Consider the following 23,644-nt stretch of genomic DNA (forward strand, 5'->3'; position numbering starts at 1 on the left):
CTAAGATAAAAGATATCTAGACAGAAGATATGTTCATAAGGATAGACTGGAGGTAGGGGAGGCTGGCTGTGGAGAAGATAAAAGAAGTTGAGCGATGGGGCAAGGTTCCTAAGAAGATGGGAGGGGATTCAAAGCTTAAGAGGTTAGGAGAGGGAGGATGGGGCAGAGAGAAGGATTAGTTTAGAACAGGCCTCAGTTAAAAAGGCCTCACCGTAGCGGGTTAAAAGCTGGCGAAATGGACACGAAAAGAGAGTGTGCAGGGAGAGAGCCGGCTGTTCATTAAAAAAAAAAACATTAGGGGAGAGTAATTGGGTGTAGCAAGGTGTATACGGGTTTTTGTGTGAGAGACTGACTTGATTTGTAAACTTTCACTGAAGGCACAATAAAAATTATTTTTAAAAAAAGGCCTCACTGTGAGGAAGAAGAAAGAGATGGATGCAGATGCAGATAGGCCTTCTTATTCCCAGCCTAAACCGTTTCAACTTCTTTCCACGAGTATCTACGTTTGATTATATACGTGTTGCTGTTCGAGCCGAATCCGATCACGTTATGTAGAGCTCATTTAAAAACAAAACAATTACAATGCTTTGCTTTGCTTAGGACTCAAAAAATGAGTATAAACCCAGCAAGCCTCTGAGATGAGGAGGGAGCGAAATGTTTTTCATTTCACCTATCACCTCTGCTGCTCCCGCAGACCCGACTGCCCCCGTGAAACCTCCGAAGGGGCGGGGGCGGGACGAGCAACTAGAAACACCCAGGGCTGGAGGTATCGCTTTCACACCCGTCTCCGGGCGAACACCGCACCGCCAAGCCGAAAGGGGGCGGGGCCCCACCCTGGTCCCCTTGGGAAGGTGGACACGCCGTCCCGACCACCGCAAATCGCCTCATCTGCAGCCGCGCAGCAGGGACCGTCAGCAAAGCCAAACGTTGAGGCCTGGGGTGCGTGGGGCGAGCCCCTCCCGGGAACGCGGTCCCCAAGACGCCGCTACCCTGGACACCGCTGCGCCGCCCTCAACACCGCCCGCCCTCGCCCCTTCATCTCACCCGGGACCCACGGTCGCTCCCCTCTTCCCCCTAAGCAACCCCATAGGCCTCCTCGGCTCCTCCAGCCCCGATAACCGCAAAGTGTGCACAGCTCACCAGGCCGTTACCCACCGCACGGCCGCCGGATCAGACCAGCAGCTACTCACGCTGGGCCCCGCCTTCTAGGCTCTCCCAGAATCCCGTGCGTGCCCTTGCCCCGCCCCCTGGAGCCGGGGCCCGAGCGTGCGCAGAGAGTCAGATGCGGGAAGCCTTACCTGTGGGACAAACTTAGTGAGTTTGAGAAAAAATGTGACGCTTAGCTCAGCTTCTAGTATGACTTATCTTAACGTGATATAACCCAAAAACTGCAGGGTCATCCTGTCACATTCTCACTTCCAAAATAATAAAGTCTTGAGTATCCCCCTGTTGTTGTGGGGTGCAGTCTGTTCCGACTCATGAAAAACCAAACCCGTTGCCATCGAGTCGATTCTGACTCATAGTGACCGCATATGGCAGAGTAGGACTGCACTGGATGGGCTCAAACCACCAATTCGGTTGGCAGCCGAGCGCTTAACCATTTGCGCCACCAGGACTCCTCCAGGACCCCCTCAACAATTTTATCCCCGATACTTGCTTTGTGGTGTCTAACGATATGTCATTCACCTAAAAATCCTATGCTCTAGTGACTCCCCTGTCTTGCTCATTTGACTGAGCTCCCCTGGGGAAGGGCAAGGAGGAGGCCCTGTTTCATCCATCTGCGCAATGTGACCTGCTTGAAGTATCCGTTCAATCCTGGCCTTTTCCTAGCATCTGAGTCCTAAAACATGTGTTTACAGGTTTGAGAACTCGTCTTACATACCTCCTTAGCATTTCTTCTTCCTCAGTTTGGTCCATCTCTGCAAGCGCAGAAGATGCATCCATAGGAGTCGTTGTCCTCCTTATCTGTGTGGTCGGGAGGGCCTGGTTTGTGCGAGTGGGAGAGCACCAGTCTTCATTTACCACCCCCCCCCCATAGTCCATGTGTGATGCTCCTTCTACCCTTCAAATCATAGGTGCACCAGCAAGAATTCTCTCTCCCTATTGGTTAGAGAGATTTGTTAAGTCACCAGGGACTTCACCAAGATAACGCATGCTTCAAGCCATCCTGAAGAAACCCTGAAGCCTCAAACACTACTCTTATCTCTACTCAAGACCTCCATGGAAAAGACAGGGAGACCAACAATTGAGAAGGGTGGGAATGAAAAGAAGAGACACATTTCAAGTTTTCTCAAATGACTTTATTTGGAGACTTGAATTAAATCGTATGTTCAAGCCTGGCTCTGGGACGTCATCTGGTTCCCCATGGGGTCAGGGGAGAAATGCATAATTGAGGTTGAGATAAGGAGCCCCGGTCTCCCAGGTCTCCCATTCTGGAGTCCGTTTGAAGCAAATTATGGCTGTTGGATAAGGCTTAAAACAATTATGTTAATAATACCAAGCTATAGGTTCCTTTCTTCTTCTGATGCTAAATCTTCTTCCTGTGAGTTGAACTCTTTCAAAAAATTATCCAGGATCAAAACCCAGCTCTGTAGCTGCACAAGGGGGAAGCTCCTTGATGCAGATACTGAGCTGGCAACAAAAGCACTCAGGCCTGGAGAGGTCCTCCCCTCCCCAGCCTACACACTCAAAATAGCCCTTTACTCTTCTCCGTCCCACATCAGAGTTCCCCCAGACCCTGTCTCAGAAGATCTAACCCCAAAAAAGATTAAATCCTCACTGCTTGGTTTCCATGGCCTGATTTCTTTGAGACCCCCAGCAAAGGGGGAGTTGTAGTTTGTAGAGCTGTATACAATAACAGCCATTATAGTAACCTTGAATTTCTATCAGCCGTTCTTCCTGAGAACAATTGAAAACCCTTTCAAAGTAATAATATCAAGTTTGCCCTCTCACCAACCCCAGAAAGAGGAAAGGGAGAAATTCTCTTTTCTTTACATGAAAGGGAAACGTGGCCTAGAGAGATAAAAGGACATGTTCACTGTTCCAGTATACATCAGGGCAAAGAGCTATCGAGGGTTCCCACCTTCTGTCTAGATTCTGGTTCTTAGCCTATGTTGCCAAAATGCTGGAGCACAAAGATTTGACTTTCTCTGCATTTTTCTAATTCATATCTTTTTCCTCTTTCCCATATGGGCATTTCTGGATTGGAGAATCCATCTCAGTAACCCAGTCCCCTCCCTCCCCTCTCCAGCCCAAAGCAGATAGCCCCCGACTCCTGGGAGAATCCTCACTGCCCTCATGCCCCTTTCTGGCTCAGAGTTCTACTAGGTGGAAGACACCACATAGGCCGTGGCGATGTACTTCTTGCCATTTCCATAGGTGGACTTGTTCCAGGTATAGGTCTGGATAGCCAGGGGATACCCACCCAGGCTTAACTGGCACCTGTGGGAAAAGATCACCAAATCATAGGGGCTCTCCACTTCACCCTGGCCCTGGCCCCGGCTGGAGGGATTAACCCCAACCCAAGCAGAAGGGGTTCCTCCTGTTTTAAAGGGGTTTTAAGAAAGAACTGCCACAGGTTTTCTCAGCCACAGGCAAGGAGCCCTTCCAAAATCTGTGTCTCATTTTTCATCTTCTTAAAGAACACTGCTCTTCATCTTTCCCAGAGCAGTACTCCAGAATCCTAAAACCTCAGATTCTAGGGCTGAAACCCTCCCCACAAAAAAAAAAAAAAAATTAAATGTCTGCCTGGAGCTACAGAAGTGGTAGGTCCCAGACACCCTAAATGTTAAACCCAGAAGAGGCCTCCAGAATACGAGGCCCAGTGGTTCCAAACGGTATTCCCTGGGGCTCCAGGGCTCTCCAAGCTGACTTGGACCACATGGACGTGACTTGGAGGCCCAACTCCATTTCTACCTGTTTTACATAGTAGGGTCCTGCAGCAGATTCTACTTGGGGGAACAGGGGCGATGGTTCTGCTGCTAAGATGAAGTTTGGCGGCCACTGTCTAAATCCAACAACTTCATTTTCTAAGTGATAAAACTGGGGCCCAGAAGATGATTTGTCCACGCCCACACAGCCATTTAGCGGCAGAATCCAGGTCTCTGGAATCTCCCCTGGCCGAGGACAGCCCATGGCCCCAGCCCCACTCTCTAAGCCTGGCTGGCCCAGTACTCACACTTTGCCTGGCCTGGCGATAAAACACAGCGAGTAGAGCGCAAACTCAAACTCGGGGCTGCTGCCGATGAAAGCGGAGCCCACTTCCTTATAGTAGCCGTCCCAGTCAAACTGCATTGCCAACACATCAGGGTAGGAGTCCCACTGCGGAGAGAAGGGCGGCGAGGGGGTCTGGTGACTCCCACAAGGTGGAGTCAGGCAGGCAGGTGCCAAATATAACAGTCAGCCACTCTTTGTTGAGGGCCCACAGGGGGTTTGCGTGGGCTCTCTGAGGTGACTGGATTCTTTCAATAGAGGAAATGGTCTGCCCGGCTAAAGTGTCTGAGCCCCGCTCGGTGGACCCTGTGACTGGAGCTGCTGGTGCACATCCACCAGAGAGGCCAGAGTCAGCATCCACACAACCCATCCCAGGGAGCGCCTCACATTGGAAGGCAAGGACAATTTCTTGCCCCCAACTCATTTCTTAGCACAAGGCAGCAAAGGTTTCTTTTTTATAAACTGTATGGTGTTTAACTCAGAGTAGCCAGGCTGAAGCTTCCGGATGACTGACCATACTAAGGAAACTCAGACAGGTAACAGACTTTGATTCTCCCCTCTGAGAGTCCTACCCTGCCCCTGCCCTCCCACCCAGAAATGCTGCCCTCTGCCCCTGCCCCCTGCAGTTCTCCAGCCTTCACTATTTGGAAGGGAATCCCAGTGTCTTGGCTGGTTAAGCCTACTCTCCAGAGATGGGGAAGTCGGATTCACAATCCCCATTAGGCTACCGATGAGAGTTGGGTGAGAGACAAGCCTTACTTGTCAGTTCCACGACTGTTTGGAACACGGGAGGAGGGCAGAAAGTCTGGGCACTAAGAAGGTTTTCCCAGGCCAAGAGGTCAGGGTTCAGCACTCACGGGCCCATCATAGATGTGACTGTAGTAGTCAACCAGGCCTTCCTTCTCCTGCAGGTAGAAGCGGATCCAGTTGTGGAAGCCAGTCACCTTGCCTTTTTTGACTTCACCTATAACAACGAAGAAGTCCAAGGTGGGTGATCGGTGCTTCCTTCTCTACGCTTACCCTCTAATCCCTCCCACCCTACACCAAGGCTGTCTCCATTCTCCAAGCCTCTGACTCCTAGAATGACCACCTAACCTTCATAGGTTGGAATCCCGCCTCTGACTCCCCAGAGTCCCTCCCATTCCTGTCTCTCACACTTCTCATCTCAAGCTCTTGGGAGAATTCCTGTCTTTATAGTTTGCGTAGTTTATAGTTTACTCTCTGCTAACCATGTTGACCACACTGGGATACTCCTCTCAACCATTTCTCTAGGAGCCAGCCAGAGTTGGTGGGAGCTTTATGGGGTGGGATGGTGGGAAGAAAGACCTTGGCCCTTCTGGGAAGCAGCTTACCAAGCACTGGAGGGAGAGGACTATTCAGAGGCAGACAACCTCGCCCCTAAAACTTCTCCTGTCCTAGACAGATCCGTTGGGAGCCCCAGTATCTGGTATTCTTTCTCTTTACATACTCCAGAAGACACTGTTCCTCGGAATGGCTGCTCAAACACCTCCCTCTTGGTCTGGGAACGGAAGTGTCCCTCCCTGCCAGCGGGTTTGGCTGCTGATACATCAGTGCCCAATGCTGCCCTGCTCCTGACTGAAGTGGTTTCTCTTCATCCCTCTACCTCCAACTCTCTACTTCCAAGCAGAGTGATCCCACCTGAGAAGACGTGTTCAAAGCCACTTGAGTCTCCTTCTTCATTGCCTCTTGAATAAAGTCCAAACCACATGTTCTTCAAGTCATTGACAAACTCTTGCTCCGAGCTGTAGCGATCTGGGGAGGGGAACACAGAGGACTTAGGAGAGGGGACACCTACCCCAGGTCCTGGGAAGCAAGGAAGAGCTATCTGCTCCGGTACATCAAGAGACATATGGGTTCAATCAACAAATGTATTCAATTATTCATTCAACAATGACCTACGGGGCATCTATTTTGTGCCAGGCCCAGATCTAAAGGCCGGGAATTGAGCAGGGGATAACAAGGACAAAGTTCCTGTCTTTATAGTTTACATTCCAGTGGAGGAGACAGATAATAAACAAGCAATGCATAAATAATATGGTATCAGATAATTGCTATGAAGAAAATAAATTGGACTAGTCCATAATGGGAAGCCCTGGTGGTATTTTTTTAGTCCATAATGGGAAGCCCTGGTGGTATAGTGTTTAAGTGCTATGGCTGCTAACCAAGAGGTCGGCAGTTCAAATCTGCCAGGTGCTCCTTGGAAATTCTATGGGGCAGTTCTACTCTGTCCTATAGGGTCTGTATAGGGTTGCTATGAGTCAGAATCGACTCAATGGCAGTGGGTTTGGTTTTTTAGCCCATAATGACAGGGTTCTTCTAGAGAAGAAGATCAGAAAGTCTTCTCTTTCTGAGACCTGAATGATAAGAAGTCAGCCACGCAAAGATCTTGGGGAAGATTCTTTCACGTAGACAGAACGGCAAGCACAAAGGCTTTGAGGCAGGAATGAGCTTGGTGTTCAAATAACTGAAAGAAGGTCAGTGTAGCTGGAGCATAGTGAACAGGAGGGGAGAGTAGTAGGAAAGGAGGCCCAGAATAATGTGTGGAAGGCACAAAAGAAATACCACATATACTCCCTCCTTTCAAAAACTTAAAATACAACTGGAAAACAAGACTAAATATATGCAACAGAATGGAGAGTGATTTCACAAACTGAATAGTTACCACTTACTAGACACTTAACTGTGTGCCAGGCTTTCTTCTGGGTGCTTTACATGGATTAATCCTAAAAAAACCACATTTCACAGATAAGACTCAGAAAGGTAAAATAGCTTGTCCAGGGTCACACTAATGGTAGGTGGCAGAGCCAGGAGTCAAACCAAGTCTCTTTGGCCCAAGGCCACATCCCAAACCCTCAGCCTGCTGAAAGCTAGCTGTGAGCTGGGGTAAGGGGACAGCTTTCATAAATGTGGTGGGATGTGGACTAAATGGTATTTGAGCAATGAGAGAGTCGAGAAGAGGGTGCAACAATAGTGTGGGAACCCTGGGTTCCAGCCCCGGCTCTGCTTCCAACCTCCTTTGTGGCCTCACACAAGTCACCTTAGCCTGTCTCCATTTTTGTGATTTGAAAAGTGAAGGGAAATGTATAAAACATCAAACCTGTTGCTGTCAAGCCAGTTGTAGAACTGCCCCATAGGGTTTCCAAGGAGTAGCTGGTGGATTTGAACTGCCGACCTTTTGGTTAGCAGCCAAGCTCTTAACAACTAGACTACACAGCCAGGGGTCCGAAATGTATAGAGACCAAAGTATGTTAGTGGTTACCAGGGGTGAGAGGGAGGAGAAGAGGGGGAGCCACTGTTTAGTAAACAGTGAGTGTTCACTTATGGCGATAGGATATTTGGCAATGATTGTGGGTGATGGGTGCCACAACATCATTAATATAATTGCTATCACTAAATTGTACACCTGGAAAATGTTGACTTGGTAAGTGTTGTGTTATGTATTTTTTACAACAATTTATAAAACTATATTTAAAAAAATAAGTGGCACACACAAAAGGAAAAAGAAAAATTGAAGGGCTCACTCTAGACCTCCAAGATTCTCTCCTGGTTTTACTCCAAAGAGAACACCAGGGGGCAGTACAGGATTGCATCCTTTTCATAGGGCCGGCTGTGTGCCCCTTGCTTCACGTACAAACAGAGCCTTGTTAGCAACTCTAAGGAAGGCCTGCAGCAGCTCTGAGCAGAGGCGATCCCACTGCCAGTGACTGAAGACCTGCAGAGCGCAGCCCTGAAACACAGCCCAGCTGCCTGGAGTTCGGGAAAGGAATCCGGAGGACACTAACAAACACAACCCGGTGCCAAGAAGTCCCATGGCCAAAACCTTTTTTGGTCTGATTTGAATGTATCTGGAGTTGCTCCAGCCAGAACCCTTACCGGTAGAACTTCCCCCTCTGAACCTTTGTTGATTTTCTGTTGCTGCTTCCCTAGTAAAAATGTGGAGTCAACCAACCACCTTCCTGAACTTAGTGCAGGAAGAGGGAGTAAAATCAGAGACTCTACCTGCCTAAAGTGGTGCTGACACTGGGATCAGCGAGGGGGTGGAGAAGTGCCCTGGGATGGGAGTGGGCGTGGTTCAGGACCATGGGGAGGATCCTGAGACAGAAGCTGGAGTCTACTAGTAGGGAGGAAAAAAAAAAAAAAAAAAAAAGGGAGGGGGCAGGGTTAAATGGGACAGCTAAGATCAAGGCAAAAGATGGAGTGATTTCCAAGCCAGGCAGACAATCTTTCAACTCCTAATTGGGTCCATAACCTCCTCTGGGCTCCTCTCTGACCTCCTCCCTGATCCTTCCCAGAGGTACACTGACCTCCAGGTAGTCCCTACTGTTTCCCCACCAGCTGTCTTAACCTCCCCCCCACCATGGAGATGCCAGGGGTGCCTGGCTCTCCTGCAGATAGACCTGAGCCCTCCATGCTGCCTCATGGCACCTGGGATGGCTCACTCACTCTGGTGGTGGAGAAAGCCGTAGAGTTCCTTCATGACGGCCGTCTTCATGATCTCCCTGAGGAAGGCATCCTGCTCAGCCAGCTGCTGGGCACTGAAGTGCTCCCCGTGGCCTGTCGCCCGCTGGTAGTTGTTGAGGAGGTTGATGAAGGCAGCATAAGTTGGTTTAGAAAACAGCTTCTCATTGACATAGGTGAAAAGCCTGGGGGAGGTGGAGGGAGACTCACTGACACACCTGAATATGGAACAGAAACTACTCCAAGAACTTCTGGGTGGGCCAGGGTAGCTTCAGGAGCAAAGCTGAGGGCTTTAGATACTCTTGATGGCTACTCATGAGGTCATTCTTTTCTTCTATTTCGTCCCTTGGAAGGTCACTTCTATCATCAGCCTGGCCAATCACAGAAACCCTCCCAACTGTATACCCTCAATCCCTCAAGATGACTTTATTTATCTCTGGGGGCCTATTTTTTCCTCTTCCTTTGATTCTGCCTGATTCGAAGAGAAAAGAAAAAACTTAAACCAAACTTGTTGCTGTCGAGTCGGTTCTGACTCATAGCGATCCCGTAGGACAGAATAGAACTGCTGCATAGGGTTTCCAAGGAGTGACTGGTGGATTTGAACAGCCAACCTTTTGGTTGGCAGCCAAGCTCTTAACCACTGTACCACCAGGGCTCCAAAAGAGAAAAGAAATAAGGCAGAAAAAGCGTCAAGGATGAGGGAGAGACTTCGGTTGGGGGGTGGGGGCAGGAAGAGGAATGAGGGAAACTCACGGCTCTGGGCAGCAATCCACTTGGTCTCTGGTCTCGGAACGGGGGATGCGCTTTTGGCTATTGAGGACAATGTCTGCCTTCTGGGCCTTGTTGGTGTCTGCTTTGTAGATCTTCTCAGAGATGCTCCGAAGCTCCTCCTTGGTTATGGCATCACTGCTGTGGGAGAAGCCCTCTGGAAAGAATTGGGGGAAGGATGGTCTCAGAGCTGGAGGAAAGACCAGGATAGGGCAGCTCCCTGTGTGCATCCGCTCCTGGGCACCTTCTAGAAGCTAGCAGCGAGGGTAGGGTCATACGGGAGAGGGGTCACAGTCAGACACCCTGGGGTTGGAGGGCAGAGCAGTAGGGTCTAAAGGACCCTTAAAAACATTACAAGGCATTGCTGCAGAATGTCCACAAATTGTCCACACTGCCTCTTCCCTCTAGGAAGGTTCTCGAACCTTGGCATGCATCTCCATCTCGTTTAGGGCTTGTTAAAAACGGATTGCTGAGCCGCATCCTAGTGTTTCTGATTCTGCAGGTCTAGGGTAAAGGCCTAGATTTTGCATTCCTAATAAATTCTCAGATGACCTGGTGCTGCTAGCCAGAGACTACATTTTGAGAACCACTGCTCTAGTGAGCCCATCTGTCTCTCAGGGTCTATGCTACAGGGAGTAGGGACTGACCGTGGCCACACAGGATCTCAAAATCATCACAGCAGTTTCCAAACTCTTGGCAGCGGGCATCACAGTGGCATGGGTGGTGCTTGTCAACAGCTTCATAGCAGCGGCCCTGGCAGGAGCTGGGTGCCGAGTACAGGTCTGAGGGAACAAGGGGCTGGTGTGTCTCAAGGAGACCTCTAGGGGTCGCTCTCAATGTCCCACAGGCTCCCTCCCTCAGTCCCACCCTTAGCCTTCCTCTTGTCACTCTTCATACTAAAGGTCCCCAGGGGAGGAAAATAAACAAGCTTAGTTCGTGCACACCCTTCACAGGCAGGAAGTCCTTTCTGATGCCCAACTTTACTTTCTGGCCTGTTGTTTTTATAATCTCCCCAACTAAAAATAAAACCTCTTCCACTTCCCGCTCCTGGCCTCTGTCCAGGCCTCAGATGTTCTTCTCTGGATACCTCTAGGCTGGGGAGCCCCTGAGGCTTCTTCCCTTCTGGGCCAGGCCCTAGGTCTGCAGGAGCCTCTCTCTCCACCTCCCAGCTCTGGCTTTGGGGTCTGTCTGGCTTAGGCCTGGGCCTGTTGCTGCTGCTATGGCCATTCCCTCCTTGTCACCCCCTCACATCCCTCCTTCTTTATCCTGAAGGCCCCCGTCGGTAAGGTAGACTCACTGCTAGCAGGAGCCTCCTCTGTCTCCTCCTCCAGCTCCAGGAATGCCTTCGGCTCTTTGGGGTTCTCCTCAGCTGTTGGTCAGAAAAATAAAGTCACCAGCCAGCCCCAAAGTTTCTCCTCCCCTTTTTCTCTAGTTCTCAGCACCCCACGCCTCAGGTACAAGTGTGTAGAGACTTAAAGATGAAATGGCTCTTAAGCAGGGCATCGTCTCTATCATTAAATGCTAGCCTGGTGGCCCAAGGTGAACGGGCCTTCCTGTGTCTGCTGAATGGTAAGAAAAAGCAGAGGCACAGGAGCAGTGGAAGAGGAGTGGGCTGTGATTCTGGGCATGGAGCTCTGGGCCTAGGCCTCCCTGCCTGGGCCTGATCACCCAGGCCTCTGCCAGTATATGCGGGGCTTTTGCGTAAATTAGGAAAAGTTTCCTTTGGATGGAAGCAGCTTTGTGGGCACAGAGCCGAGTCAGCTTCTTTGGGTGAATGAGGGGAAGGCACTGCTTTCTCTCAGCAGGCACAGCTCTGCACCAGGGCCCATGGCTTGGCGAGAAGGGCTGGACATCACTTGCCCTCTCAGCCAGGTACCTCTGTGCGGTGCCCAACCTGCACAACCATATGCAGTCATCTTGCTGGTCAATTAGGGCTTCAGCGACCATGTTTTCCAACCTGGGAGCTGGGGCACATGGTTTGTCAGTAAACTTAGCAAGGCTTTGTGTCATGCTGCAGAAGAAGATGATTTTTCTGGGAGTCTAAAACATTGGAGGCATCCAAACAAGAAGACTATTCAAAAATTATTTTTTTTCCAATGGTCTGTTTTAAAGGGCGGTGCATGTTTTGTTTTAATTGCTGGGCAGGGAATGACTAGTAGGAGATGTTGGGCCATTCCGTCCACTCAATATAGGAAGACAGTGTGAGCTGTGACAGTCACTGTGCACCGTGGCAGTGTTCCTGGTGCCACGTAAGTTGTGAAAATCCCTTGCCATTGTTATGTTTTTGTGATTTAAAGTGTTGAATAATAATTGGTAACCTAATAGATGCTAAAATACATTTTTAGCATTTTGTTGCTGGGGAATTACTTAAACTTTCAAGATATTTTTAATCCCAAGAGTTCAGACAGATATTCCTTCTATTGTATTTAAAGTTGGGGGTTTTAAATTGGTGACAGCCTAGAAGATCTGGGACAAGTGGTCATCAAATCCCTAATCCCGGTTTCTGCCCCTCGGTGTGCCCTTCTGTGCCCTTGAAGCCCTTCCCATCAGTCCCGGACCCTCCTCTGGCCAGCTGCACACCCAAGCCAGTGACCCTTCATCCCACCAAGATCCTCACCAGTACACAGCTGTTCATAGTCTTCACAGCAGTCCCCATGCCGAGGGCACCGGCGGTCACACTGGCAGGCAGCATCCCGGTCAAATTTCTGATTACAGCGAGATGCACATGACTCTGTTGTTCCTATGGACAGTAAAGGTCACAGATTCAGCCCTATGAAGATCCGATTTTTCTCATAAAGTCTCCTTCTATAGGAGCCTTCACTGACAGGGCAAAGGCCCCACCTGTCAGGAACATCCACAGCCACCCATATACCACATAAGCCTCCTCCCCACGACCCGCCATCAACCAAATATTTCCGGGCTCCTAATAAAAAAAAAAAAAATTTTTTTTTTTTTAATATAGAACAGGGAGCCCTTGCGGCACAGTGGTTAAGCGCTCAGCTGCTAACCGAAAGGCCTGTGATTCTAACCCATCAGTCGTTCCATGAGAGAAAGATGTGGCAGTCTGCTTCCACAAAGATTTACAGCCTTGGAAACCCTGTGGGGGCAGTTCTACCCTGCCTTACAGGGCAGCTAGGAGTTGGAATCAACTTGATGGCCAACGGGTTAATATAGAACAGGAGTTTGATCTCAGCAGCTAACCAAAAGTTTGGCAGTTCAAGTCCACCAGAAGTGCCTCAGAAGAAAAACCTGGCGATCTAATTCTGGAAAAATTAGCCACTGAAAACCTTATGGAGCGCAGTTCTACCTTGACACACATGGTCTCCATGAATCAGAACTGATTCTATGGCGACGGGTTAATATAAAACAGGATCACAACTCCAGTGCTAATCGGGGCCAGGCAGGTAACAGACGAGTCAAGGGGCAGGACAGTAGGAAGACACTAGGAAGAAGTGGGACTCTGGCAAATTTGAGAGCAAATGCCCTGTCTACAATTGGCAGCCACCACTCCGCTCCAATTCATTGTTGCCGTGCTGGCACCAGGCTCAGTGTCACCAAAGCCTCCAATTTTCTAAGAGAAACTTCCATTTTTATGTAAAATTTCCCAATATTTAAAAACTCAAAGCGAGAGAGAGAGAGGTATGTGGGTTGGACAGGACACCTGTGGTGTAGGAAGGTCAGTCACACTGCGGTGCTGTCCTGGCCTCTCCCCGCTGACCACCCTTCTCTTTCCACCCTGTCCCTTTTATGTTTTCAGCATTTTTGTTCCCTCCCCTTCATCCTGTCTCCTCTGCACCCCTTTTCCCCTGTGTCACAGCCTTCTGTTCCTTCCAGTCTTTGGAATGCATTCGGATTAGTTTGTGCTCAGGGTGGGGAAGGAGGCGGCTGTGGGTGAGAAATGGGCTTTGGGATTCTTTTGTGTAACCACAGACCACATCCCTGACTCGAGCCAAATGGTTTGCAGAAGTAAGCTTTTGGTTACAAGGGGCATAAGACATGAAATTTTTGAAAGAAAGAGTATGAACCCACTACCATTCCTGAAAAAACAAGGTCCCAACCCTCCCTGTCGAGGCCAGGTCAGCCCTCATTCCCACCACAGTGAAGACAGCCAAGGGCAGCAGAGAGTGCATGCCAGGGTGACAGCTAGCCTGGGGGCCATTTCCTTCCACCGTGGGCTTTAAGCGCGATAACAGAGTCTTTGTTTCCATTTGAGGTTCCTGAGGTTTGGATTTGGCTAATGCTGGGTTTAGGGGTCAGGCTGTGGGTTACAGAGAACATCAAGATCACAGACAGAGTTACCATTAGCATCAGAATTTGTATCAATGAGGAAACAGAAACCTAATTTGTACCAGGGTTGGGGTTAGTTAAGTTTAGATTAAGAGCTATAGTTAAGATTTGGGTTTGAGTTACATTCTTTGGCATGTAAGAATTTTGTATTGATGTTTGGGTAAGGGATAGGGTTAAGTTTAAGGTGACATTCAGGGTTGACAAATGTGTCAGGATTACAAGAAGAGAAATAATCCCAGTTTTGCTTCAAATTGGATTTGGAATTTGATTCTGGTTGCTATTAGATACAGGTATAGAATCTCAGTTTAAACTTGGATTGGACTGGAGGTGAATATTAGGGATTTGCGTTTAGCTACGGGTTTAGATTCTGGGATTAGGGTTTATAATGAGTGGTTTAGCAGAAGATGAAGAGCCTGGACTCTGGCACCAACCCGCTTGGGGCTGGAATTCTGGTTCTGCTGCTTTTGAACTATGTGATCTTGGGCAAGTTCCTTGAACTTCTGTGCCTCAGTTTCCTCATCTATAAAATGAGGTAATAATGGAACTCACCTCGTAGAATATTTATGAAAATTTAATGAGTCAATTTTGTAAATCACTTAAGCCTGTGTGTGGCACACAGTGGTGCCATACAAGTGTTTGTTAAATAAATAAATGGTGGCAGTAGTCCGTGCCTGCCTGCAAGGTGACAAGTGCCCAGACCGGGTGGAGCAGTCCTCCCTGTGCAGTCGCCCTGCTGACATACTCAATCTAGCTGACGCCCTTAGGCTGGGGTAACAGCGCACGTGTGGTTGCCGACGCTTTCCTGACTGACAGCATCACTATGGGCATGTGTTCTTTACATCAAGGCACGTCAGGTCAAGGTTAACCAGGTCCTGAGGCAACTTCACGTGTGTACAGGCCTCCATGCAGGCAAGCCTTTGATCCAGTGGGGAAAAAAAAATGCCATAGAGTCAATTCCAACTCCTGGCAACCCCAGGCGTTACAGAGTAGAACTGCCCTGTAAGGTTTTCTTGGCTGTAATCTTAATGGAAGCAGGTCACCAGGCCTTTCTTTCCTGACACCACTGAGTGGGCTTGAACCGCCAACCACCAACCTTTCAGTTAGTAGTTGAGTGCAAACCGTTTGTGCCACTCAGGGACTTTCTGATCCAGTGGATTGTCCCTAAGAAAAGACCAAGCCCAAGTCCATTTTCCCTTCAAGTCCACCAGAAACCCTCTTGAATCTTAAAGTGATGCTCCCTTGGAACCCAAATACAAAGATCTTAAGGAAAAATTTCCAGCCCAGGAGGAAGGCTGCGTCTACAGCCTGCTCGCTCAGTCAGCCTGCACTCAGAATCCAAAGAGAGGGGATTCAGGCAAATCAGGTCAGTGTTTTTAATGGGCCAGATCAACGAGTCCAAGGAACGAATTCACTCCATTCCAGCAACTGGCACCAGTTGAGAAGGGCTGCAAGTGAATAGTCAGCTCTGTAGGATGGGGAATACCCCCCACTGGCCCAAGCTGAGTAGACTTTTTCATCTCTCTTCAAGTACTCTGTCCCAGTAGGAGCCTCCTGCCCACGGTTCTTCACATTTCTCTGTGAACTTGGTGTGCTTCAAGACAACCTTGGGAGTTGATCGTAGAGGGCAGGAGGGGGAGGAACTTTTCCTCGTTGGCACCTCCCTGTGCTGCTCTGGGGACACTCAGAGGACAAGTCAGCCTGACTACTCACTCCAGTGCCCCCACCCTGTCCCTCCCATCACACAAACGCTCTATTCATACCTCCCTCACCAAGCCAGGGGCCTGAATCACAGCTCTAGCTCCCCTCTGCTCCTCCTCCTCTGCCTCCTCTCTCTGACTCTCTCCTTCTACCTTTCTTTATTTTGCCTTTTCCTGTCTTGGTCTCATAGTCTCCCTCCATTCCCCCCATGAAAAGCTTAGAGCCTCCCATGAAGTGCAAAATTTCTCTGCGCCCTCAAAGACATCAATATTCCAGAATGTCTACTCCTTATCTTGCCCACCAAGAAAGATTGGCCCCAAGTCTGGGTGGTTATAGTTTCCCTATACGCCAACCCATCAGCCCCTCTGATGGTTTGGGTATCCTACATCTGTGCCATCCAGGGACCCAAGATGCTGTTTCCCTGGAGACCTAGTCAACCAAAAAGATTCATTTCCAGGACCGGCTTTCTGCCTCAGTCCACTTAAAACAGGAAGGCTTTTAGTGCCAAGCTCATAAATGAGTACCTGAGGCTGGCAGTGACTCCCCATTATGATTCAGATGCTTGCATCAAAGCCTCTAAAATGTTGGATAAGATAGAAGATGATACTGGTGAGGAGTGAGCTTCTTGGCTTAAGCAGACACATGAGACTATGTGTGCAGCTCCTGTCTGGAGGGGAAATAAAAAGGCAGAGGGGGACAGAAGCTGGCTGAATGGACATGGGAATACAGGGTGGAGAGAAGGAGTGTGCTGTCTTATTAGTGGGACAGCAACTAGGAGTATATAGCAAGGTGTATATAAATTTTTGTATGGGAGTCTGACTGGATTTGTAAACTTTCACTTAAAACATAATAAAAATTAAAAAAAAAATAAAGTTCTGAAATATTGGGAATAGTATAGACAAGGGAAGAGTCTCCTCTCTCCCACCTGAGGAAAGAAGGCAACATCACCCACTTGACCCTTGCTTCCCCACTAGTCTCACAGCCAATCAGACAGCTGCTCTTCCTATCCAGCTGCAAGGACTCCAGCTGTATTTGTGATACTACTGCTGCCTCTGCCTTCAGGGATGGCCGCTCTAGGGGTCAGGTGTCCTGAGTTGCATTCCTCTCCTGAGACTGGGATGTGCTGACACTCCGGTCTCTCCTCCATACAAGGCCCTGAAGTGCTCTCCCTTTCCTCCACACCAGCAGGCCTGAGACCAGAGTGTCCCACACCCTCCCTCACTCTCTGCCATTGCCTCTCACCACCCAGGGCCTAGGCAGAGCTGGCTACTGGTGCTGGGTGCCGGGGTGGAGGTACACCATCCCATCCAGTATTGGGAGGCCTCAGGATAGCTTCCTAACTCCAACAGTTTCCCCTTAAGGAATCCCCTTAACCAAAAAGAAGAAAACCAAACCCACTGCTGTTGAGCTGATTTCATCTCATAGCAACCCTGTGTGCTATACAGTAGAAATGAGCTCATAGGGTTTTCTTGGCTGTAATCTTTATGGAAACAGATCACCAGTTCTTTCTTTCATGGTGCCCTGGATGAGTTTGAACTACCAACCTTTCAGTTAGTAGCTGAGATCAAACCATTTGCACCATGGGTCTCCTTATCCACAAGCTAATTGGAAATGACCCCAAGTTTCTCCCAGGAATATTTCTAATCACAATGCTAATCAAAGGTCCAATTCATTGAGTTCTCACTCCCTGCAGGGTGCTTCTCATGCTGACAGTCCTATGGAGGAACAACCTGGGTGGGTGGAATGAGCATCAGGCTCTGAGTCTTTCTCCCCTGGGGTAGAAGAAGATTCTTCCCACATCCCTCAGTTAAGCCCTCCCCCTTGGTACTCATCCCTACCCACCTGCTAGCCACCAATGAACACATCAGCATCAGTATTTTGCACAATAACTAAACAGGAAAATGAATTTTCTGCTGCTCCCATTCCCAGTACTACCACTGACTGTGAGCCAGGTCCCTTCTTTGTTCTTTAGTTAACCTGACATTGGGACTAAGACCAATTCTTCTGACCACTTGTATAGCCCCAGATAGGATGTTGCCCACCTCCAGGCCAGGGAAACTTCTGGTTTCCTCCTAAGACTGCCCATCTTCTAAGGCATTATCCAGAGAAAGATCACCACCTCAGACAACCTCACCCATCACCAGGCAGTACAGGGAGTGACCAAGGACAACCACGCCACTCAAACCCAACAGACCACAGTCCCAGCTTCACAGTATAAATGGTCCAGGAAAACAAAACCTTGGTTAGATCAAAAGTCAGGTTGGATGAAGGGATGTTTGGGGTGGTCCTCCAAGGGGTCGAGAAGGGGCTTCCATGACATTGGTCCATCAGCCCTGGAACTGCCTTCACACAGTACAATCCACTACAGAGACAACTCCTGCAGCCTCAGACAAGGACAGGCCTAAGATATTCCACAGCTGTAGGACAGAACTGACCCCTTACCCTATTGCCCTCACCCTCCACCAAGTTCTCCAACTCTCCCATTCTTTATGCAAGAGCCCCTGCCATCCCTTCTCCCATCCCCACCAGACAGTGACTTACCAGCCCAGGCCAAGCCACAGAGCATGGCCACTATCAGGGGGACACAGGCCCTCATGGTGCTCAACTGGAGGCCAAAGAGGTGTTGGCCTTGGACTTTCACTGGAGTCAAGGTGAAAGCCGCAGCTCTCAAATGAGCCTTATTTCCTAGGCTAATCCTTTTAAAGACATCAGAGCTTGTAGATCTGGTACCTCCACATCCTTTCAGGAAGGAAAAAGGGGAGGGAGGGACCCCAGATGGATAGGAGGTGGGAGGAGGTGGGGCCCTACAGCTGTTTGAAGCCAGAGGGGAGATGACTAAGGAGGCAGGTAATGCCAGATGTTTAGAACAGGTAATTCTAGCTGTTTGTAGGTAGAAAATTGGTCATCCAAGCAGGCACAGTAAGATGGGCCTAGGCTGTGGGGCTCTCTATCCGAATTAGGGGCACCAATAGGTTTAACTTTGAGTGATCCCCTCCAAACACTCACCTGCCTGCAAGCCACAGGCCTGACTTCCCAGGAGCTACAGGTTGGCTTCATCTTTGAATTACTCATGCTTAGTATAGATACCCAGCACAAAGTAATATCATCATTACAAGTTTGACAGTGCACAAGCAAAGGCTGGGGCCATTGGAAGGAAAGACATAGGAGGTATGGGTCAGAAACAAGGGCTGCTCTTGTTACCGTCAAGCAACCACATCTAAATTACCCTAGACATATTAAGTAAATGAGCCTCTGCCTCTAACTGGTACTGAGTCAGCATCTCAGGTTTTACATGCTTCAGTTTTGCATAGGTTCCAGGTTTATGAGGTAGGAAAAGAGCACAAGCAGTCAAAGGACCCAAACTTCCTCCTATGGGAGACCAGGGCCCTTCGCCCTTCATTCTTTACCTACAACCCTCCCTCCCAAGCAAGAGGTGAGGCTTCTTGGGGCTCCTTTGTTTCCATGTTCAAGAACAGAAGGGCAGCTGTTTGTGACTGACAGCAATAGAGGCAAAATCTGATAAGTAAAATGCCCTTTCTAGAAAGAGCCCTTCACAGGGATTCTCAGTTCTCTAAAAAAAAGGAAAATATCACATAAAAAGGCAACATGGATGAATATAAAAATATAAAACTCTGTATAAATACTTTTTTTTTTTTTCCTGGGGTGGAGTGGGAAGGGAGTATGTCTTCCTCATCCACTGTACTTTAACGGTAGATGTTTCTTCCTCTCTGTGTGTCCTCAGTTTTCTCATCTATGAAATGATGGAGCTGGACCTGAAAATCCCTTCCAAAGCCCTCCGACTCTGAGTTTGCAGTTTCCTGCCCAGCCCCGGGTTGAGCTGTTGCTGGTGGTTTAAGGAGAATCCCCACCACCTTGCTGGGTGTCGATGGTTGTTATCGGGTGCCATTGAGCTTGTTTTGGCTCATAGCGACTCTATGGGACAGAGTAGAACTGCCCTATAAGGTTTTCTAGGCTGCAGTGAAGATGAGACCAAATGTGGAGTCTCGGGGTGAAAAGAAGGACAAGTTTAGGGCCAGCCACCCTTACAAGGGACTCAGAGGAGAAGCACAACTGTGGAGTGAGCTGGCCCTTCTCTCCTGGAAGGAGTCACAGCTGAAATGGCTGTTTCATTTGCACAGCCTGAAAACAGGCAGCCGAGCCACTGCCAGTCAGTCCTCATCTCCCTGGATTGGCACCCTGCCCACATATCTCTGACTCCAGTTAGTTTAGGGAAGAAAAGAGAGTGTCACTAGCCCAGTAGGAAGCAAGGAAGGCCTCAGAATTTAGGACTGGATGGCCTGTCCTTTCCTAGTGCTCAGCTGGGCAGATCCTGACTAAGGCAGAATCTGTCAGAGTAGGAGTGGGGTCTGCCCAGGGTCCACTGATGTCCAGCTAAACTGACTCTGGAATCGATCTGCAAGGGCGTGAGCTCTTCCTCCATCAGGGGAATTTTAGGTCAGGACCAAGGCTGGGAGGTGGGGAGACAGCTGAGACTGACATCAAAGAGCCAGAGGGATCATCTGAGGACCCGAGTGTTTCAAACCAAGTTCTCTAATAAGAACAATGACAACTTAATGACCACCATCATCAACATTGAGCAATATCACACACCAAGAGCTTCGTGTTATCTTATTGATTTTTACTACAACTCTTGATAGGTACTATTGTTATCCACATTTTACAGATGAGGAAGCTGAGGCACAGAAAGATTAGGAGTTGTGCCCGGGAGCATACAATTATTAACTTTTACAGTAGGACTTCAAACCCAGGCCTATCTGACCAGAGTACATCCTCATAAACACTAATGCCACATCGCCCCACAAACATTGCACCTTTAAAAATGCATTAACAACCACTTCATTATGTCTGCCACTATGCAAAGAGGCCTGGAATCACAGATTCGTTGGAACTAAAGGGGCATTAGTAGTCAACTAGCTCTACTTCTCAAATAATATTCCAACCCACAAACAATGCTACTAAGGGGTTGACCTGCCTCCACTTGGATGCCCCTGGTGACAGGAGCTCACATCCTCTGAGTGCTGCAAAGGTTTCAAAAGGCAGCTCGAGAAGACACAGTAAAGTGTTATAATGAAATATGAAAAGACCTGGAGTTAGAAAACCAAAAGGGAAGAACACGCTCAGCATTTCTCAAGCTGAAAGAACTGAAGAAAAAATTCAAGCCTAGAGTTGCAATATTGAAGGATTCTAAAGGAGCTCTGGTGGCACAGTGGTTACAAGCTTGGCTGCTAACCAAATAGTGAGCAGTTCAAATCCACCAGCTGCTCCTTGGAAACCCTATGGGGCAGTTCTAGTCTGTCCTAGAGGGTCACTATGAGTTGGAATCAACTCAACAACAATGGGTTTGAGTTTTTGTTTTTTTTTATGAGCAAAATATTGAATAATGCAGGAAGCATCAAAAGAAGATGGAAGGAATACTCAGAGTCACTGTACCAAAAAGATTTGGTCCATGTTCAACCATTTCAGGAGGTAACATATGATCAAGAACAGATGGTACTGAAGGAAGAAGTTCAAGCTGTACAGAAGTCATTGACGAAAAAAAAGGATCCAGGAATAGATGGAATAGCAAATCAAATGTTTCAACAAATGGGTGCAATGCCGGAAGCACTCACTCATCCACTCCAAGAAATCTGGAAGATATCTACCTGGCCAACTGACTGGAAGAGATCCATATTTGTGCCCATTCCAAAGAAAGGTGATCCAACAGAATGCAGAAATTATCGAGCAATATCATTAATATCACATCCAAGTAGAATTTTGCTGAAGATCATTCAAAAGTGTATATCAACAGGAAACTGCCAGAAATTCAAGCTGGATTCAGAAGAGGATATGGAACCAGGGATATCATTGCTGATATCAGATGGATCCTGGCTGAAAACAGAGAATACCAGAAAGATGCTAATCTGTATTTTATTGACTATCCAAAGGCATTTCACCTTGTGGATACTAACAGATTATGGATAACATTGAGAAGAATGGGAATTCCAGAACACTTAATTGTGCTCATGAGGAACCCATAAATAGACCAAGAGGCAGTCATTCAAACGGAACAAGGGGATACTGCATCATTTAAAATAAGGAAAGGTGTGCATCAGGGTTGCATCTTTTCACCATATTTATTCAATCTGTATGTTAAGTAAATAATCCAAGAAACTGGACTGTATGAAGAAAAATGAGGCGTTAGAGGAAGACTTATTGACAAACCTCTGATATGCAGATGACACAACCTTGTCTGCTAAAAGTGAAGAGGACTTGAAGCACCTACTGATGATTAAAGACTACAGCCTTCAGTATGGATTACACCGCAACATAAAGAAAACAAAAATCCTCACAACTGGACCAATAAACAACATCATGATAAATAGAGAAAATATTGAAGTTGTCAAGGATTTCATTTTACTTGGATCCACAATCGGTGACCATGGAAGCAGTAGTCAAGAAATCAAAGGATGCATTGCATTGGGCAAATCTGCTGCAAAAGAACTCTTTGAAGTGTTAAAAAGCAAAGACGTCACTTTGAGGACTAAGGTGTGCCTGACTAAAGCCATGGTATTTTCAATTATCTCATATGCATGTGAAAGCTGGGCAATGAGTACAGAAGACTGAAGAAGAATTGATGCCTTTGAATTATGGTGTTGGCCAAGAATATTGAATACTCCGTGGAGTGCCAGAAGAACAAACAAATCTGTCTTGGAAGAAGTACATCCAGAATGCTCCTTAGAAGCAAGGATGGCAAGACTTCATTTTATATACTTTGGACACGTTATTAGGAGTGACTAATCCCTGGAGAAGAACGTCACGCTTGGTAAAGTAGCAGGTCATCGAAAAAGAGGACGACCCTCAATGAGATGGATTGACACCATGGCTGCTGCAACAATGGGCTCAAGCATAACGATTGTGAGGATGGTACAGGACCAGGCAGTGTTTCGTTCTGTTGTATATGGAGTCACTATGAGTCAGAATCGACTTGATGGCACCTAACAACAACAATAAACCCCCAAGTTACCCCCTTGGCACCACCATTGTGAGTGGTAGCCACCACAGGGGTCAGACAGAACCCAGCATTCCAGCAGCTTCTGAACCCATACTGTAACAGGCCTAAGTTTTAGGTTCCCAAAGTAACCACCTGCCTATAACAGGGAATCCACTTTCTTTTTCCCCATTGGCTAATCAGAACTAGATTGCCAGGCCTTCCTTCTTTGTCTTAGTCTGGAAGCTCTGCGGTTTACCATCATAGCAACATGCAATCCTCTGCTGACAATGAGGTGCACTGTCTGGAAATCGAACCTGGGTCTCCTGCAAGAATGTTACCTGAACCACAAATGCTTGATTAGTATCCACTTCTTGCCGGCTGTGGTAATGGGGACAGTTCTCCTCTGTCCTATAGGGTAGCTATGATTCGGAATTGATTCGATGGCAACAGGTTTCGTTTTGTGTGTGTGTGCGTGTGATAATGTTTGTTTTATAATTATTGGAAACCCTGGTGGCTTAGTGGTTAAGAGCTATGGTGGCTAAACCTAAAAGGTTGGCAGTTCGAATCCATCAAGTGCCTTGGAAACTCTATGGGGCAGTTCTACTCTGTCCTATAGGGTCACTATGAGTTGGAATTAACTCCACCACAATGGGTTTAATAGTAATTATAAAATAAAATTACTATTTCATGTCCTTGAACCCCACTGCCATTGAAGAGGGCCTAGAGGAGCAAACAGAAAAAGGAGAAGCTGATAAGATAGGTAGACAGAGGTAAGGAGATTCATAGAGACAGTGAGGGGGTGAGCAAGGGTGAGCTCAAGACTAAGAGATGTGCTGGGGGCTGACCAGGAACCAGCCCTGACATTAAGTACCTGGCCAGCCTCTAGCCCCAGGTGTGTTGGCACAGCCGGGGCTGGCCTCCCCACAAAGACTGTGACCAGGCTGGCTGGAGCAGTTCCTAATTCATCCTCTGAATATCTACAATCTGCCCAGATTATAATAATTATCATGCTACGGTAATGGCATTATGTATGGGCAATTTTCCCCTTCCTCGTTCATTTGTTCATTCACTCGACAAATCATAATTGAGTGCCGCTTGTATGTGTGTGCCAGACACTGTGCTAAGCAATGTGGGTATACAGGTGAGGAGCTTAGAGTCTGAAGGGAGAGGGAGGCATTGAACAAAGTACTTAAAGCTATGACTGTGGGA

General features: G+C 48.1%; 2 protein-coding genes across 5 annotated transcripts in view; both read right to left on the bottom strand.

The window, feature by feature from the left end:
- The window catches only part of RPAP3 (RNA polymerase II associated protein 3), a 36,819-nt gene extending 35,614 nt beyond the window's left edge, over positions 1-1,205 (bottom strand). The window contains exon 1 of one of the 2 annotated variants that reach the window (XM_049882913.1): positions 1,141-1,205. The gene's annotated coding sequence lies outside the window, so the exon portion shown is untranslated. The remainder of the gene's footprint in view (positions 1-1,140) is intronic. The other variant, XM_049882914.1, reaches the window with a different exon arrangement.
- A 2,118-nt stretch (positions 1,206-3,323) lies between these two features.
- Positions 3,324-18,040, bottom strand: ENDOU (endonuclease, poly(U) specific). 3 transcript variants are annotated; one of them, XM_049881518.1, is made up of 10 exons: positions 17,986-18,040; positions 12,077-12,199; positions 10,757-10,828; positions 10,107-10,241; positions 9,445-9,616; positions 8,677-8,876; positions 5,872-5,985; positions 5,070-5,176; positions 4,178-4,320; positions 3,324-3,441 (listed from the first exon to the last, which is right to left on the bottom strand). In XM_049881518.1, exons 1-10 carry the CDS (start codon positions 18,038-18,040, stop codon positions 3,324-3,326), a joined length of 1,239 nt encoding a protein of 412 aa, XP_049737475.1. The 3 variants fall into 3 exon arrangements, with proteins under 3 accessions (XP_049737475.1, XP_049737476.1, XP_049737477.1); XM_049881519.1 differs by lacking the exon at positions 12,077-12,199 and adding an exon at positions 15,404-15,417 and having other exon boundaries at positions 10,757-10,808; XM_049881520.1 differs by lacking the exons at positions 10,757-10,828; positions 12,077-12,199.
- Between the last annotated feature and the right edge of the window lie 5,604 nt (positions 18,041-23,644).

Source organism: Elephas maximus, chromosome 4 (assembly GCF_024166365.1).
Source record: "Elephas maximus indicus isolate mEleMax1 chromosome 4, mEleMax1 primary haplotype, whole genome shotgun sequence".
In the NCBI taxonomy this organism is placed as follows: Eukaryota; Metazoa; Chordata; class Mammalia; order Proboscidea; family Elephantidae; genus Elephas; species Elephas maximus.